This window comes from Salmo trutta, chromosome 34 (genome assembly GCF_901001165.1).
Source record: "Salmo trutta chromosome 34, fSalTru1.1, whole genome shotgun sequence".
Classification (NCBI taxonomy): domain Eukaryota; kingdom Metazoa; phylum Chordata; class Actinopteri; order Salmoniformes; family Salmonidae; genus Salmo; species Salmo trutta.
Window position 1 is genome coordinate 41,726,242 of NC_042990.1, and position 16,186 is coordinate 41,742,427.

Here is a 16,186-nt window from a genome sequence, read left to right on the forward strand (position 1 = left end):
AATTTTTTGTTTTTTATACATCTACCAATAGGTGTCCTTCTTTGCGAGGTATTAAAAAACCTCCCTGGTCTTTGTGGTTGAATCTGTGTTTGAAATTCACAATTCGATTGAGGGACCATATTATTGAGCCAGAGTGAATTTATGTATTATGTTAAGCACATGTGTACTCCCAAACGAAGGGGTTCAATACTTATTGACATTTCAGCTTGAATTGTTGTATTTTTTAATTTTTTTTACTTTGATATTATGGGATATTGTGTGTAGATCAATGACACAAAATGTAAATTGTATCAATTTAATCGACACAATGTGGTAAAAATCAAAGGGTATGAATACTTTCTGAATTCACTGTAGACAGAAATGTGTCATGACATTCACACTTTTGTGTGTATTTGTCATTGTTTACAGTATGTGTGTGCTTGCGTGTCTGTATGTGTGTGCACATGCCTGCATTTGTGTTAGTGTTTGTGTGTGTATATTTTACCAGCTTTACCAGCTTAAAGGCTAACAGCATCTCTCTACTCTACTCTCTCTGGAGAGACAGACAGAGCCCAGGGCCACAATTACCAGGACACCATTTTTGTTGTTAAATTGTCTCCTTATAATAATCTTAAGGATGGAAGAGAGAGTTCCCAATGTGAAAATGATTAACACAAATCTGAATTAATCCAATCTACTCACTCCCCCGTTGCTTTGACTTGCCTCAGTCAACCCTTGGCACATCCCCTGAATTATTATATCCTTAAGTCATTATACCCTGAAGACTTTTGCTGTGTGTTGGAGGGTTTTTAACACTGGTTCTATTGTGCTCTGTTGTTGATGTCCTATGGCTTAGAAAGACTGAAACTATAGCGGTCTGCTTACTGAATTATCTATGTTCCCAGAACTATTTGACTGCTGGAGGGGGAGGGGGGGTCTAAAACCTAAAAGCCTAAAACCGTTGACAAAGGATTGTTAAATAAATCTTAGAATTGTTTAGTTATAATATCATCATGAAGATAGGTTTCCAATTTGTAAGTCGCTCTGGATAAGAGCGTCTGCTAAATGACTTAAATGTAAATGTTTCAGAACTACGCGATCATTCCACATTTAGCTCTATCATCAGAGTTGAACAGCAAGTCACTGCTTTATGATCAGTAAACATCAATTGATCGTGTCATTTCAGATACGTGAAGGTAACCTATCCATTTGGCATGTAGATAGCTAGCATGTAGATACCTAACTAAGCAAACAATGTGTAATTTAGCTTGCTTCGTAAAAGACGGGGTGGCAGGTAGCCTAGTGGTTAGAGCGTTGGACTAGTAACCAAAAGGTTGCAAGATCAAATCCCTGAGCTGACAAGGTACAAATCTGTCGTTCTGCCCCCTGAACAAGGCAGTTAACCCACTGTTCCTAGGCTGTAATTGAAAATAATAATTTGTACTTAACTGACTTACCTTGTTAACTAAAGGTAAAAAAAGATGAGGCTTTTGGAAGAGCTTGACATCAGCAAGTCCTCGTCCTGGTAAAGTTGTCTGTTGGACTGCTTTAATCATCACTATAGATGGCAAGCCATCTCATTTATCCCTTGAAGTTAGCTTGTTAACTAACGATATTGACGTGAGTGTCACGGCTGTTCAAAGGATCGGACCAAAATGCAGCGTGTTCGTAGTTAAACATATTTTATTTACCGTGAAACTAAATGCAATACACTAAATACTTTAATACACAAAACAACAAACCGTGATGCAGAGAGAAAACACACTACTCAAAAATTAATCCACAAAAACAGGTGGGATAAACATCAACTTAAATCTGACCTCCAATTAGAGACAACGACAACCAGCTGCCTCTAATTGGAGGTCATACCAAACAAAACCAACATAGAAATAGAAAACTAGAAATTGAACATAGAAATACAAAACATAGACAAACACCCCCTGTCTCGCCCTGACCTACTCTACCATAGAAATTAACAACTTACTATGGTCAGGACGTGACAGTGAGCTGTTATTAGCTTGTCAACTAGCCATATTGACGTGAGCTGTTGCTAGCTAGCTAGCTAATTCGATATGATCCATCTGCCAACTGCTCTTAAATGCTAGTAAAACCAAATGCATACTTTTCAACCGTTCGCTGCCTGCACCCGCATGCCCGACTAGCATCACCACCCTGGACGGTTCTGACCTAGAATATGTGGACAACTATAAATACCTAGGTGTCTGGCTAAACTGTAAACTCTCCTTCCAGACTCATATTAAACATCTCCAATCCAAAGTTAAATCTAGAATCTGCTTTTTATTTTGCAACAAAGCCTCCTTCACTCACGCCGCCAAACTTACCCTCGTAAAACTGACTATCCTACCGATCCTCAACTTCGGCAATGTCATCTACAAAATAGCTTCCAAAACTCTACTCAGCAAACTCGATACAGTCTATCACAGTGCCATTCGTTCTTACCAAATCACCTTATACCACCCACCACTACGACCTGTATGCTCTAGCCGGCTGGCCCTCGCTACATATTCGTCGTCAGACCCACTGGCCCCAGGTCATCTATAAGTCTATGCTATGTAAAGCCCCACCTTATCTCAGCTCACTGGTCACCATAGCAGCACCTACCCGTAGCACGCGCTCCAGCAGGTATATCTCACTGGTCATCCCCAAAGCCAACACCTCCTATGGCCACCTTTCCTTCCAGTTCTCTGCTGTCAATGACTGGAACGAATTCCAAAAATCTCTAAAGCTGGAGACTCATATCTCCCTCACTAACTTTAAGCATCAGCTGTCTGAGCAGCTCACAGATCGCTGCAGCTGTACATAGTCCATCTGTAAATAGCCCATCCAACTACCTACCTCATCCCCATATTTGTTTTGGTTTTTCTGCTCTTTTGCACACCAGTATCTCTACTTGCACATCATCATCTGCTTATCTATCACCTCAGTGTTAATCTGCTAAATTGTAATTAGTTCTCTACTATGGCCTATTTATTGCCATACCTCCTCATGCCATTTGCACACACTGTATATATACTTTCTTTTTTTCTACTGTGTCATTTGTTTATTGTGTTATTGGCTTGTTTATTGTTTATTCCATGTGTAAGTCTGTTGTTGTTGTATGTTGTCGAACTGCTTTGCTTTATCTTGGCCAGGTCGCAGTTGTAAATGAGAACTTGTTCTCAACTTGCCTACCTGGTTAAATAAAGATGAAATAAAAATAAATAAATAAAATGTAGCCTATCATGTCGGTCAGCAGTAATTGCGACTGAACACTTAAAAACAATGTTTAAAAGGGGATAATGTTAATGCTAATGTTAATGCTAATTGTAAGCCTACGTTGGTTGGAGAAAAAAAAAGGTACATTAGTTTGTTTACTAGCCAACTAGACAAAGTTTATTCCGGTATCTTGCAAAGTAAACATTATCAATGAACAGCTAACTAACTAACAGTACATTGACTAAATGCACCCTTCTGCTGGTTGACAGGCAGAGGCCCACAAAGGATGGGAAATTAACCCCAAAAAACATTCATACTTTCCAGGTATTTGCTATTAAATGTGTAGTTCTGATTCCGCTCTTTAAGAAGCAGCGATGATGTTACAACCAAATAGTTAACATTTATTTAACAATCCCTTGAACACTCAGTTGGCAGTGGTTTTCAGTGGATCTCCTTGCCCCTCAGCAGCCAAACTGAATGCTCATAATATGACGTTTTATTGACAATGACCTCAAACATTGGCACAAACACACGGACACACACACACACACACACACACACACACACACACAGACACACACACACACACACACACACACACACACACACACACACACACACACACACACACACACACACACACACACACACACACACACAGAGATACGATAACATACTCACTATACATACACATGGATTTAGTACTGTAGATAGTGGAGTAGTACTGTGGTAGTGGACTAGGGGCCTGAGGGCACACAGTTTGTTGCGAAATCTGTGAATGTTTTGTAATGTTTAAAAAATTGTTTAAATTGCCTTAATTTTGCTGGACCCCAGGAAGAGTAGCTGCTGCCTTGGCAGGAATTAATGGGGATCCATAATAAACCCCAGGAAGAGTATCTGCTGCCTTGGCAGGAATTAATGGGGATCCATAATAAACCCCAGGAAGAGCAGCTGCTGCCTTGACAGGAACTAATGGGGATCCATAATAAACCCCAGGAAGAGCAGCTGCTGCCTTGACAGGAACTAATGGGGATCCATAATAAACCCCAGGAAGAGTAGCTGCTGCCTTAGCAGGAAAGAGTGGGGATCCATAAAAAACCCCAGGAAGAGTAGCTGCTGCCTTGGCAGGGACTAATGGGGATCCATAATAAACCCCAGGAAGAGTAGCTGCTGCCTTGACAGGAACTAACGGGGATCCATAATAAACCCCAGGAGGAGTAGCTGCTGCCTTGGCAGGAACAAATGGGGATCCATGTAATACCCCAGGAAGAGTAACTGCTGCCTTGGCAGGAACTAATGGGGATCCATAATAAACCCCAGGAATAGTAGTTGCTGCCTTGGCAGGAACAAATGGGGATCCATAATAAACCCCAGGAAGAGTAGCTGCTGCCTTGGCAGGAACTAATGGGGATCCATAATAAACCCCAGGAAGAGTAGCTGCTGTCTTGGCAGGAACTAATGGGGATCCATAATAAACCCCAGGAAGAGTAGCTGCTGCCTTGGCAGGAACTAATGGGGATCCATAATAAACCCCAGGAAGAGTAGCTGCTGCCTTGACAGGAACTAATGGGGATCCATAATAAACCCCAGGAAGAGTAGCTGCTGCCTTGGCAGGAACTAATGGGGATCCATAATAAATCCCAGGAAGAGTAGCTGCTGCCTTGGCAGGAACTAATGGAGATCCATAATAAACCCCAGGAAGAGTAGCTGCTGCCTTGGCAGGAACTAATGGGGATCCATAATAAACCCCAGGAAGAGTAGCTGCTGCCTTGGCAGGAACTAATGGGGATCCATAATAAACCCCAGGAAGAGTAGCTGCTGCCTTGGCAGGAACAAATGGGGATCCATAATAGACCCCAGGAAGAGTAACTGCTGCCTTGGCAGGAACTAATGGGGATCCATAATAAACCCCAGGAAGAGTAGCTGCTGCCCTGGCAGGAACTAATGGGGATCCATAATAAACCCCAGGAAGAGCAGCTGCTGCCTTGACAGGAACTAATGGGGATCCATAATAAACCCCAGGAAGAGTAGCTGCTGCCTTGGCAGGAACTAATGGGGATCCATAATAAACCCCAGGAAGAGTAACTGCTGCCTTGGCAGGAACTAATGAGGATCCATAATAAACCCCAGGAAGAGTAGCTGCTGCCTTGGCAGGAACTAACGGGGATCCATAATAAACCCCAGGAAGAGTAGCTGCTGCCTTGGCAGGAACAAATGGGGATCCATAATAAACCCCAGGAAGAGTAACTGCTGCCTTGGCAGGAACTAATGGGGATCCATAATAAACCCCAGGTTGAGTAGCTGCTGCCTTGGCAGGAACAAATGGGGATCCATAATAAAGCCCAGGAAGAGTAACTTCTGCCTTGGCAGGAACTAATGGGGATCCACAATAAACCCCAGGAAGAGTAGCTGCTGCCTTGGCAGGAACTAATGGGGATCCATAATAAACCCCAGGAAGAGCAGCTGCTGCCTTGACAGGAACTAACGGGGATCCATAATAAACCCCAGGAAGAGTAGCTGCTGCCCTGGCAGGAACTAATTGGGATCCATAATAAACCCCAGGAAGAGTAGCTGCTGCCTTCGCAGGAACTAATGGGGATCCATAATAAACCCCAGGAAGAGTAGCTGCTGCCTTGGCAGGAACTAATGGGGATCCATAATAAACCCCAGGAAGAGCAGCTGCTGCCTTGACAGGAACAAATGGGGATCCATAATAAACCCCAGGAAGAGTAACTGCTGCCTTGGCAGGAACTAATGGGGATCCATAATAAACCCCAGGTTGAGTAGCTGCTGCCTTGGCAGGAACAAATGGGGATCCATAATAAAGCCCAGGAAGAGTAACTTCTGCCTTGGCAGGAACTAATGGGGATCCATAATAAACCCCAGGAAGAGTAGCTGCTGCCTTGGCAGGAACTAATGGGGATCCATAATAAACCCCAGGAAGAGCAGCTGCTGCCTTGACAGGAACTAACGGGGATCCATAATAAACCCCAGGAAGAGTAGCTGCTGCCCTGGCAGGAACTAATTGGGATCCATAATAAACCCCAGGAAGAGTAGCTGCTGCCTTCGCAGGAACTAATGGGGATCCATAATAAACCCCAGGAAGAGTAGCTGCTGCCTTGGCAGGAACTAATGGGGATCCATAATAAACCCCAGGAAGAGCAGCTGCTGCCTTGACAGGAACTAATGGGGATCCATAATAAACCCCAGGAAGAGTAGCTGCTGCCTTGGCAGGAACAAATGGGGATCCATAATAAACCCCAGGAAGAGTAGCTGCTGCCTTGGCAGGAACTAATGGGGATCCATAATAAACCCCAGGAAGAGTAGCTGCTGCCTTGGCAGGAACTAATGGGGATCCATAATAAACCCCAGGAAGAGTAACTGCTGCCTTGGCAGGAACAAATGGGGATCCATAATAAACCCCAGGAAGAGTAACTGCTGCCTTGGCAGGAACTAATGGGGATCCATAATAAACCCCAGGAAGAGTAGCTGCTGCCTTGGCAGGAACAAATGGGGATCCATAATAAACCCCAGGAAGAGTAACTGCTGCCTTGGCAGGAACTAATGGGGATCCATAATAAACCCCAGGAAGAGACGCTGCTGCCTTGGCAGGAACTAATGGGGATCCATAATAAACCCCAGGAAGAGCAGCTGCTGCCTTGACACAAACTAACGGGGATCCATAATAAACCCCAGGAAGAGTAGCTGCTGCCTTGGCAGGAACTAATGGGGATCCATAATAAACCCCAGGAAGAGCAGCTGCTGCCTTGACACAAACTAACGGGGATCCATAATAAACCCCAGGAAGAGTAGCTGCTGCCTTGGCAGGAACTAATGGGGATCCATAATAAACCCCAGGAAGAGCAGCTGCTGCTATGGCAGGAACTAATGGTGATCCATAATAAACCCCAGGAAGAGTAGCTGCTGCCTTGGCAGGAACTAATGGGGATCCATAATAAACCCCAGGAAGAGTAGCTGCTGCCTTGGCAGGAACTAATGGGGATCCATAATAAACCCCAGGAAGAGTAACTGCTGCCTTGGCAGTAACAAATGGGGATCCATAATAAACCCCAGGAAGAGTAACTGCTGCCTTGGCAGGAACTAATGGGGATCCATAATAAACCCCAGGAAGAGTAGCTGCTGCCTTGGCAGGAACAAATGGGGATCCATAATAAACCCCAGGAAGAGTAACTGCTGCCTTGGCAGGAACTAATGGGGATCCATAATAAACCCCAGGAAGAGACGCTGCTGCCTTGGCAGGAACTAATGGGGATCCATAATAAACCCCAGGAAGAGCAGCTGCTGCCTTGACACAAACTAACGGGGATCCATAATAAACCCCAGGAAGAGTAGCTGCTGCCTTGGCAGGAACTAATGGGGATCCATAATAAACCCCAGGAAGAGCAGCTGCTGCCTTGACACAAACTAACGGGGATCCATAATAAACCCCAGGAAGAGTAGCTGCTGCCTTGGCAGGAACTAATGGGGATCCATAATAAACCCCAGGAAGAGCAGCTGCTGCTATGGCAGGAACTAATGGTGATCCATAATAAACCCCAGGAAGAGTAGCTGCTGCCTTGGCAGGAACTAATGGGGATCCATAATAAACCCCAGGAAGAGTAGCTGCTGCTATGGCAGGAACTAATGGGGATCCATAATAAATACATATACAAATACTATTATTATTAATATAAATACTATTATTATTAATATAAATACTATTATTATTAATATAAATACTATTATTATTAATACAAATACTATTATTATTAATATAAATACTATTACTATTAATATAAATACTATTATTATTAATATAAATACTATTATTATTAATATAAATACTATAGCCTTATGCTTACTGCACTCTATAAAAACACAATATTTATGTTTGTAATTCAATTGTCTTTTCTGTATTTTTAAGTTATCTTTGTTCTAAGTTTTGTGTAACAACAAAAAATAAGCTATGTTTGTAAACAAAACAATGTCTCACAATAGCGTTGCACGTTATCCCGGTATCACGGTAATGAAAACATCATGATAATTATGATGCCAACATTCTAGAATAGTTTAGTACCGTTTCACATGACATAAACAAATATTTCAGCCCTACCGTTCTGAAGAACTCGCCGGCACCTGTTATTAAATGTTTATTAAGTCAGTTGTGTTTATAAATAATTTAAGCAACAACAACTGGACTCTTTTATGCACCGGTCTAACGATGTCCACTTCATTTTCATTTCATTTCATATCACATTTGGTAGAAGTAGCACATTCCAGTCTTCTATTGGATTTCGGCAACAGTCCTTGAACACATGCTGAAACATAAGAGAGAAGAGATGCCCAAGACTCTGACTGAGATGTACACACTCCTTGTGGTGTTTCATACCAAACAGAAGAATGAAAAGTATCTTTGGAAAGAAGAGACAGGTCCACACTGGAATAAAGAGAGCATTCTGTCACTGGGAAAACTGGCTTTTCAACAGCTTGTAAATGGGGCAATCGGATTTTCTATGAAGAAGACCTTAGCGAAGCTGTTATTGATGTCAATGAAGCCTCAGGGTACTCAGGATTGTGCACACAGCTCTTTAAAGAGGAAAATGTGTTCTGTACCAGGTCAAGGTGTATTGCTTCGTGCATCTGAGCATTCAGGAGTTTCAAAAAACAAAAAAAAATGGAATGAAATGAAATATATGAAATGAACACTCATGTTTCTCTATCGTGTCTCTCTCTCTCTCCTTCTTCTTCTCTGTCTGTCTATCAGTCGCTCTGTTTTTTTCTAACATGTCTCTTTTATCTGTCCCCCCCAGCGGATGATGGTTGTGGAGGCACGTTACGAGGCCAGAGCGGTGTGATCACCAGCCCCAACTACCCAGGGGAGTACAGCAACAATGCAGACTGTACCTGGACCGTCCTGGCTGAGCCTGGAGACACCATCGCCCTGGTCTTCTCTGACTTTACACTGGAGGACGACTATGACCTGCTGGAGGTCAGCGGCACAGACGGGTCGTCCCAGTGGTGAGTTACCCATCCCGAAGGTGCTTTGATGTGTGGGGGGAGGGATTGGGATAGGGTGGGGGTATGGTCCTGGTTGGTTGGTAAACTGCTGAAGGTCAGGTTGTCCCAGTGGTGAGTTACCCAGGGGACCCAGGGGGACGTTTTGGACGGGGGAGGTGGTGGAACTTGGTGCTGGTTTAAAATATTTACAATGATCTGCAGGAAATCAGTCTTGTCTCTGTCTTTTATTTTTGCTGTTTTAAACTTCAAGAACATGTGATGAGTGATTACTAGTGTATCTTGTGTATCTTGTGATGAGTGATTACTAGTGTATCTTGTGTATCTTGTGATGAGTGATTACTAGTGTATCTTGTGTATCTTGTGATGAGTGATTACTAGTGTATCTTGTGTATCTTGTGATGAGTGATTACTAGTGTATCTTGTGTATATTGTGATGAGTGATTACTAGTGTATCTGTGTATCTTGTGATGAGTGATTACTAGTGTATCTTGTGTATCTTGTGATGAGTGATTACTAGTGTATCTTGTGTATCTTGTGATGAGTGATTACTAGTGTATCTTGTGTATCTTGTGATGAGTGATTACTAGTGTATCTTGTGTATCTTTTGATGAGTGATTACTAGTGTATCTTGTGTATCTTGTGATGAGTGATTACTAGTGTATCTTGTGTATCTTGTGATGAGTGATTACTAGTGTATCTTGTGTATCTTGTGATGAGTGATTACTAGTGTATCTTGTGTATCTTGTGATGAGTGATTACTAGTGTATCTTGTGTATCTTGTGATGAGTGATTACTAGTGTATCTTGTTCCTTGGTTTATCAAAAGCTGTAGTGATACGTGGATCGGCTTCTACCTTTTATTATCTTCTGAATGAAGACGCTCAAGAGACGTCTCAGTGTCATACCTGTTGATTGGCTGTTGGAGTTTGATGGATGAATTGATTGGGCTACTGAGTTGTGACTTTGTGGGATTATCAGTCTGAAGAAAATAGATGCTTCCTGATGTCTATCACACACACACACACACACGCACGCACGCACGCACGCACGCACGCACGCACGCACGCACGCACGCACGCACGCACGCACACACACACACACACACACACACACACACACACACACACACACACACACACACACACACACACACACACACAATCACACATATATACGCAGTCATACATACTTTTACTTGCACTTATCATGGTATGAGTTCTCTCCGCATCTACAGTATGTGAAAATGGAAAAAAGGCCTTCTGAATTTCACTTACAGTAACTGAACATGGAATGAACTGGGCCGTCTCTGAACAGACTCTAAACTGAGAAGTGAGTCACACATCAAAGTGATGCTCTTATTCTGTCAAAGAGTCCCCCCCCCAAATCTTCCCCGAAAAACAAATACACTGCCTGTGTGATGTCATCTAAGTGTCTCTAAGTTGCCAGCTCAATGCCCTCGGCTATGAGCACTCTTGTCCATGAGTCAGCTTTTGAGGGGATTGTTGCCGGGGACCACCTCTGGCGTTGCAGTGTGGCAGTACGCTCTCTTAGGAAAGCGAGAGAGAGAGGGAGAGAGGAGAGAGAGGGAGAGCCAGAGGAGAGAGAGAGAGAAAGAGGAATAGGAGAGAGAGAGAGAGAGGGAGAGAGAGGAGAGAGAGGGAGAGGAGAGAGAGAGAGAGAGAGAGAGAGAGAGAGAGAGAGGAAGAGCCAGAGGAGAGAGAGGGAGAAAGAGGAATAGGAGAGAGAGGAGAGACGAGAGAGGGAGGAGAGAGAGGAGAGAGAGGGACCACCTCTGGCGTTGCAGTGTGGCAGTACGCTCTCTTAGGAAAGCGAGAGAGAGAGGGAGAGAGGAGAGAGAGGGAGAGCCAGAGGAGAGAGAGAGAGAAAGAGGAATAGGAGAGAGAGAGAGAGAGGGAGAGAGAGGAGAGAGAGGGAGAGGAGAGAGAGAGAGAGAGAGAGAGAGAGAGAGAGAGAGAGAGAGAGGAAGAGCCAGAGGAGAGAGAGGGAGAAAGAGGAATAGGAGAGAGAGGAGAGACGAGAGAGGGAGGAGAGAGAGGAGAGAGAGGGAGAGGAAGAGGAGAGGAAGAGATAAGATGGAAGAGATAGGAGAGAGGGAAAAGAGAGAGAATGATACGCGAGGGAAAAGGGACATTCGTTGGCACACAATGCGGAACGTGTCACAGTTGATGAAGCACATTGCAGGTGACAGGCGAGACAGGCAGCACTGGGGTCAGGGTCGTCACTAGTTACCACAGTCACAAAGTCATAATTATGGCCCAACGTCGCCTGTTTCTACACTTTTCTTCCTAAAAATCAGATTTTAAACTTAACCCTAACCTTAACCCTAACCTTAACCACACTGCTAACCTTTTGCCTAACCCTAACCTTAAATTAAGACCAAAAAGGGAAGTTTTGTTTTTCAAAATTTTTAAGATATACTATAGCTAATGTTGACTTTGTGGCTATGGTAACTGGTGACAACCTGGCGACAGGGGACTATGACAAGGCTAATGCGGTGTTCATGCGCTAGTCAGAACTAGTAAACTCTGAATTATCCAACTTGGTTGTAGTTATACACGTGGCACAACAAGTTAGCAAGTTGGACATTTCTGAGTTTCCTAGATCCGACTAGCTCGTGAACGCAGTATACTACATTAATTTGAGCAGCGATACCTGGAGTACCTTCACCCTTCCTATTAGTTTGAGCAGTGATACCTGGAGTACCTTCACCCTTCCTATTAGTTTGAGCAGTGATACCTGGAGTACCTTCACCCTTCCTATTAGTTTGAGCAGTGATACCTGGAGTACATTCACCCTTCCTATTAGTTTGAGCAGTGATACCTGGAGTACCTTCACCCTTCCTATTAGTTTGAGCAGTGATACCCGGGGTACCTTCACCCTTCCTATTAGTTTGAGCAGTGATACCTGGAGTACCTTCACCCTTCCTATTAGTTTGAGCAGTGATACCTAGGGTACCTTCACCCTTCCTATTAGTTTGAGCAGTGATACCCGGGGTACCTTCACCCTATCTATTAGTTTGAGCAGTGATACCCGGGGTACCTTCACCCTTCCTATTAGTTTGAGCAGTGATACCCGGGGTACCTTCACCCTTCCTATTAATTTGAGCAGTGATACCCGGGGTACTTTCACCCTTCCTATTAGTTTGAGCAGTGATACCTGGAGTACCTTCAACCTTCCTATTAGTTTGAGCAGTGAAACCCTGGGTACCTTCGCCCTTCCTATTAGTTTGAGCAGTGATACCCGGGGTAACTTCATACCTTCGCCCTTCCTATTAGTTGGAGCAGTGATACCCGGGGTACCTTAGCCCTTCCTATTAGTTTGAGCAGTGATACACGGGATACCTTCACCCTTCCTATTAGTTTGAGCAGTGATACACGGGGTACCTTCACCCTTCCTATTAGTTTGAGCAGTGATATCTGGAGTACCTTCACCCTTCCTATTAGTTTGAGCAGTGATACCTGGATTACCTTCACCCTTCCTATTAGTTTGAGCAGTGATACCTGGGGTACCTTCACCCTTCCTATTAGTTTGAGCAGTGACACCTGGAGTACCTTCACCCTTCCTATTAGTTTGAGCAGTGATACCTGGAGTACCTTCACCCTTCCTGTTAGTTTGAGCAGTGATACCTGGGGTATCTTCACCCTTCCTATTAGTTTGAGCAGTGATACCTGGGGTACCTTCACCCTTCCTATTAGTTTGAGCAGTGATACCTGGGCTATCTTCACCCTTCTTATTAGTTTGAGCAGTGATACCTGGAGTACCTTCACCCTTCCTATTAGTTTGAGCAGTGATACCTGGAGTACCTTCACCCTTCCTATTAGTTTGAGCAGTGATACCTGGAGTACCTTCACCCTTCCTATTAGTTTGAGCAGTGATACCTGGAGTACCTTCACCCTTCCCATTAGTTTGAGCAGTGATACCCGGGGTACCTTCGCCCTTCCTATTAGTTTGACCAGTGATACCTGGAGTACCTTCACCCTTCCTATTAGTTTGAGCAGTGATACCCGGGGTACCTTCACCCTTCCTATTAGTTTGAGCAGTGATACCTGGGGTACCTTCTCCCTTCCTATTAGTTTGAGCAGTGATACCCGGGGTACCTTCACCCTTCCTATTAGTTTGAGCAGTGATACCTGGAGTACCTTCACCCTTCCTATTAGTTTGAGCAGTGATACCTGGAGTACCTTCACCCTTCCTATTAGTTTGAGCAGTGATACCCGGGGTACCTTCACCCTTCCTATTAGTTTGAGCAGTGATACCCGGGGTACCTTCACCCTTCCTATTAGTTTGAGCAGTGATACCTGGGGTACCTTCACCCTTCCTATTAGTTTGAGCAGTGATACCTGGAGTACCTTCACCCTTCCCATTAGTTTGAGCAGTGATACCCGGGGTACCTTCGCCCTTCCTATTAGTTTGAGCAGTGATACCCGGGGTACCTTCACCCTTCCTATTAGTTTGAGCAGTGATACCCGGGGTACCTTCACCCTTCCTATTAGTTTGAGCAGTGATACCCAGGGTACCTTCACCCTTCCTATTAGTTTGAGCAGTGATACCTGGAGTACCTTCACCCTTCCCATTAGTTTGAGCAGTGATACCCGGGGTACCTTCGCCCTTCCTATTAGTTTGAGCAGTGATACCTGGGGTACCTTCACCCTTCCCATTAGTTTAGAATGATTTACCAACACGGTGAACATATGAGTGTCCATAATACAATCAGAGATCATGCAGGGATTAAAGAGAAATGAATACGTGTTTTCACCAACCGTTTAAAACCTGAATAAATATATAAATCATTGTACGAGCCAAACACCCTTAACGTTTTTTGTTGTTGTATAGAGTGTATGGTGATATGTAACCTTCTGTCATTGTATGCTGAGGCAGACGCACCTCAGCTAATTTACATTTTAGTCATTTAGCAGACACTCTTATCCAGAGCGACTTACAGTAGTGAATGCATACATTTCATTAATTTTTTTAATTTTTTGTACTGACCCCCGTGGGAATCAAACCCACAACCCTGGCGTTGCACACAGCATGCTCTACTAACTGAGCTACAGGCTGACAGAATCATGATCATATAGCAATACTGCAAGAACTCAGGTAGGGTTTTCACAATCTCAGAATAAATACATTGTAACATGGTAGCAACAGTGGGCCAGAGTCGAAGCCAAGATCAGTTGAGGAGCAGTAGCAGCGGTGAATGCAGAATTTGAGCGCCAATAGGTCAGAGCTAGCCGTCAGCGCTGACGAAGGATCGCAGAACCGTGATGAGTTCCGTTATCTTGTCATTGGTTTAACCAGCGTCAGTGTTGAACAGAGGTTTCTGCAGGTGCTGCCTTCGCTCAGCATGCAGGCAGCATAATAATACGACAGAGAGGACAAAGCAGTGGTGGTTCTGGTGTTGACGACAATGTTCCACATGTGTCCATGAGTCCATGATGCAATATTTTTTTTTTTTCATTTCATTTCACCAATTTGGACTATTTTGTGTATGTCCGTTACATGAAATCCAAATAAAAACCATATAAATTACAGGTTGTAATGCAACAAAATAGGAATGTCCTACTGAAATTGCTCAGCAGTATCTGATGCATCTGCAGTGTGCACCGTGAGAGAGACCCCACAATAATCCAAACTAAAACCTATAAATCGTCTACCTGAGCTGAAGGCTAAAGTCTAACGGTATCTAGGTCATGAGAGAAAAACAAATGACCTGAGAAATAGACCCCATAGATTACTAGAATAACCCTATATATATATATATATATAAATACGATGATCTGAAATTAGCAGACTTTCTCATAAAAGGCAACGACTCGATCGCCAACACCGGTCACCCATGTTGGGCGTATAGCGAGCCCACCACGTGCTAGGTAACACTAGTGTCAACAGCCTATCCGACACTCTGAAACTATAGCAAACCTGCTTATACCACGTCAGTTTCTTCACTAACTTTCAAAGTGATAACATCTAATCTGAGGAAGAAAGGTTAGGGTGTAGGCAGAAGTATAATTATTAAAATGAGGCGGTATCTCCTTGGAATATATGCTAGTGACGAAAACAGACAGTAAATGTTTTAACAGACGACAAGACTTAAGACATTTCGCTGTTCCACTGCTGACAATTCATGTAACGTCTAACACATTTAGGCCCCACCACAAGTTGGTAGATATGAGTACAGCTCAGTGAGCTACCTGAGGGTATAAGATGCCTGCAATTTGCGCTGTGTACAACATGCATGATAACGCACAGGCTTACTGTTGTCCTAAAATGATTTGTCATCGTACTGCAATGCTGCAGCAGATGCTGTGGAAGGAACGCCCAGATGATACAATACGTCACGTCCTGACCAGTAAAATGGGTTGTTTGTTGTTAGTTTGGTCAGGGCGTGGCAGGAGGTGTTTGTTTAGTGTGTTTCGTGTTTTTTTGGGGGCAATGTTCTATGTTAGTATATTTCTATGTCTGTGTCTATTTAGTCTATTTCTATGTTCAGGGTTTTTGCTGTTCTTCGTTGCTTCTAATTGGAGGTCATATTTAAGTAGGGTTTTTTTTTGTCACTGTGGTTGTGGGTAGTTGTTCCGTGTATAGCGTTTAGCCTTACAGGACTGTCTTCGTCATTGTTTGTTATTTTGTTTGTATTTTTTCCTTCTAATAAAGACGATGAGTATACACATTCCCGCTGCGTTTTGGTCCAGTCAATACGACGAACGTTACAGTCATAACGCTACGACCAGATGATACAGGACGTTCAGCCACATCATAACACTACGTCCAGATGATACAGGACGTTCAGCCACATCATAACGCTAAACACACCGAGGTGATGCGTTTGGAGCCGCCGTGCCATGATGCGTACTGTGTGTAGAAAATGAAGGCGAAGATAGAAGCTAACGCCTGTAAGCGGGCGCATTCACCACAGCATTAAACAGTCAGTAAGGTAGACGTGAATGTTACTA

The 16,186-nt window shown here is 43.8% G+C and overlaps 1 protein-coding gene across 1 annotated transcript in view; it reads left to right on the top strand.

The window, feature by feature from the left end:
* LOC115173255 (CUB and sushi domain-containing protein 2) overlaps positions 1-16,186 on the top strand; it is a gene marked incomplete in the record, with an annotated part of 501,741 nt that overhangs the window by 15,816 nt on the left and 469,739 nt on the right. Inside the window, 1 exon segment of the mRNA XM_029731172.1 lies at positions 9,006-9,213. Within this exon segment, the coding sequence (XP_029587032.1) occupies positions 9,006-9,213 (208 nt within the window).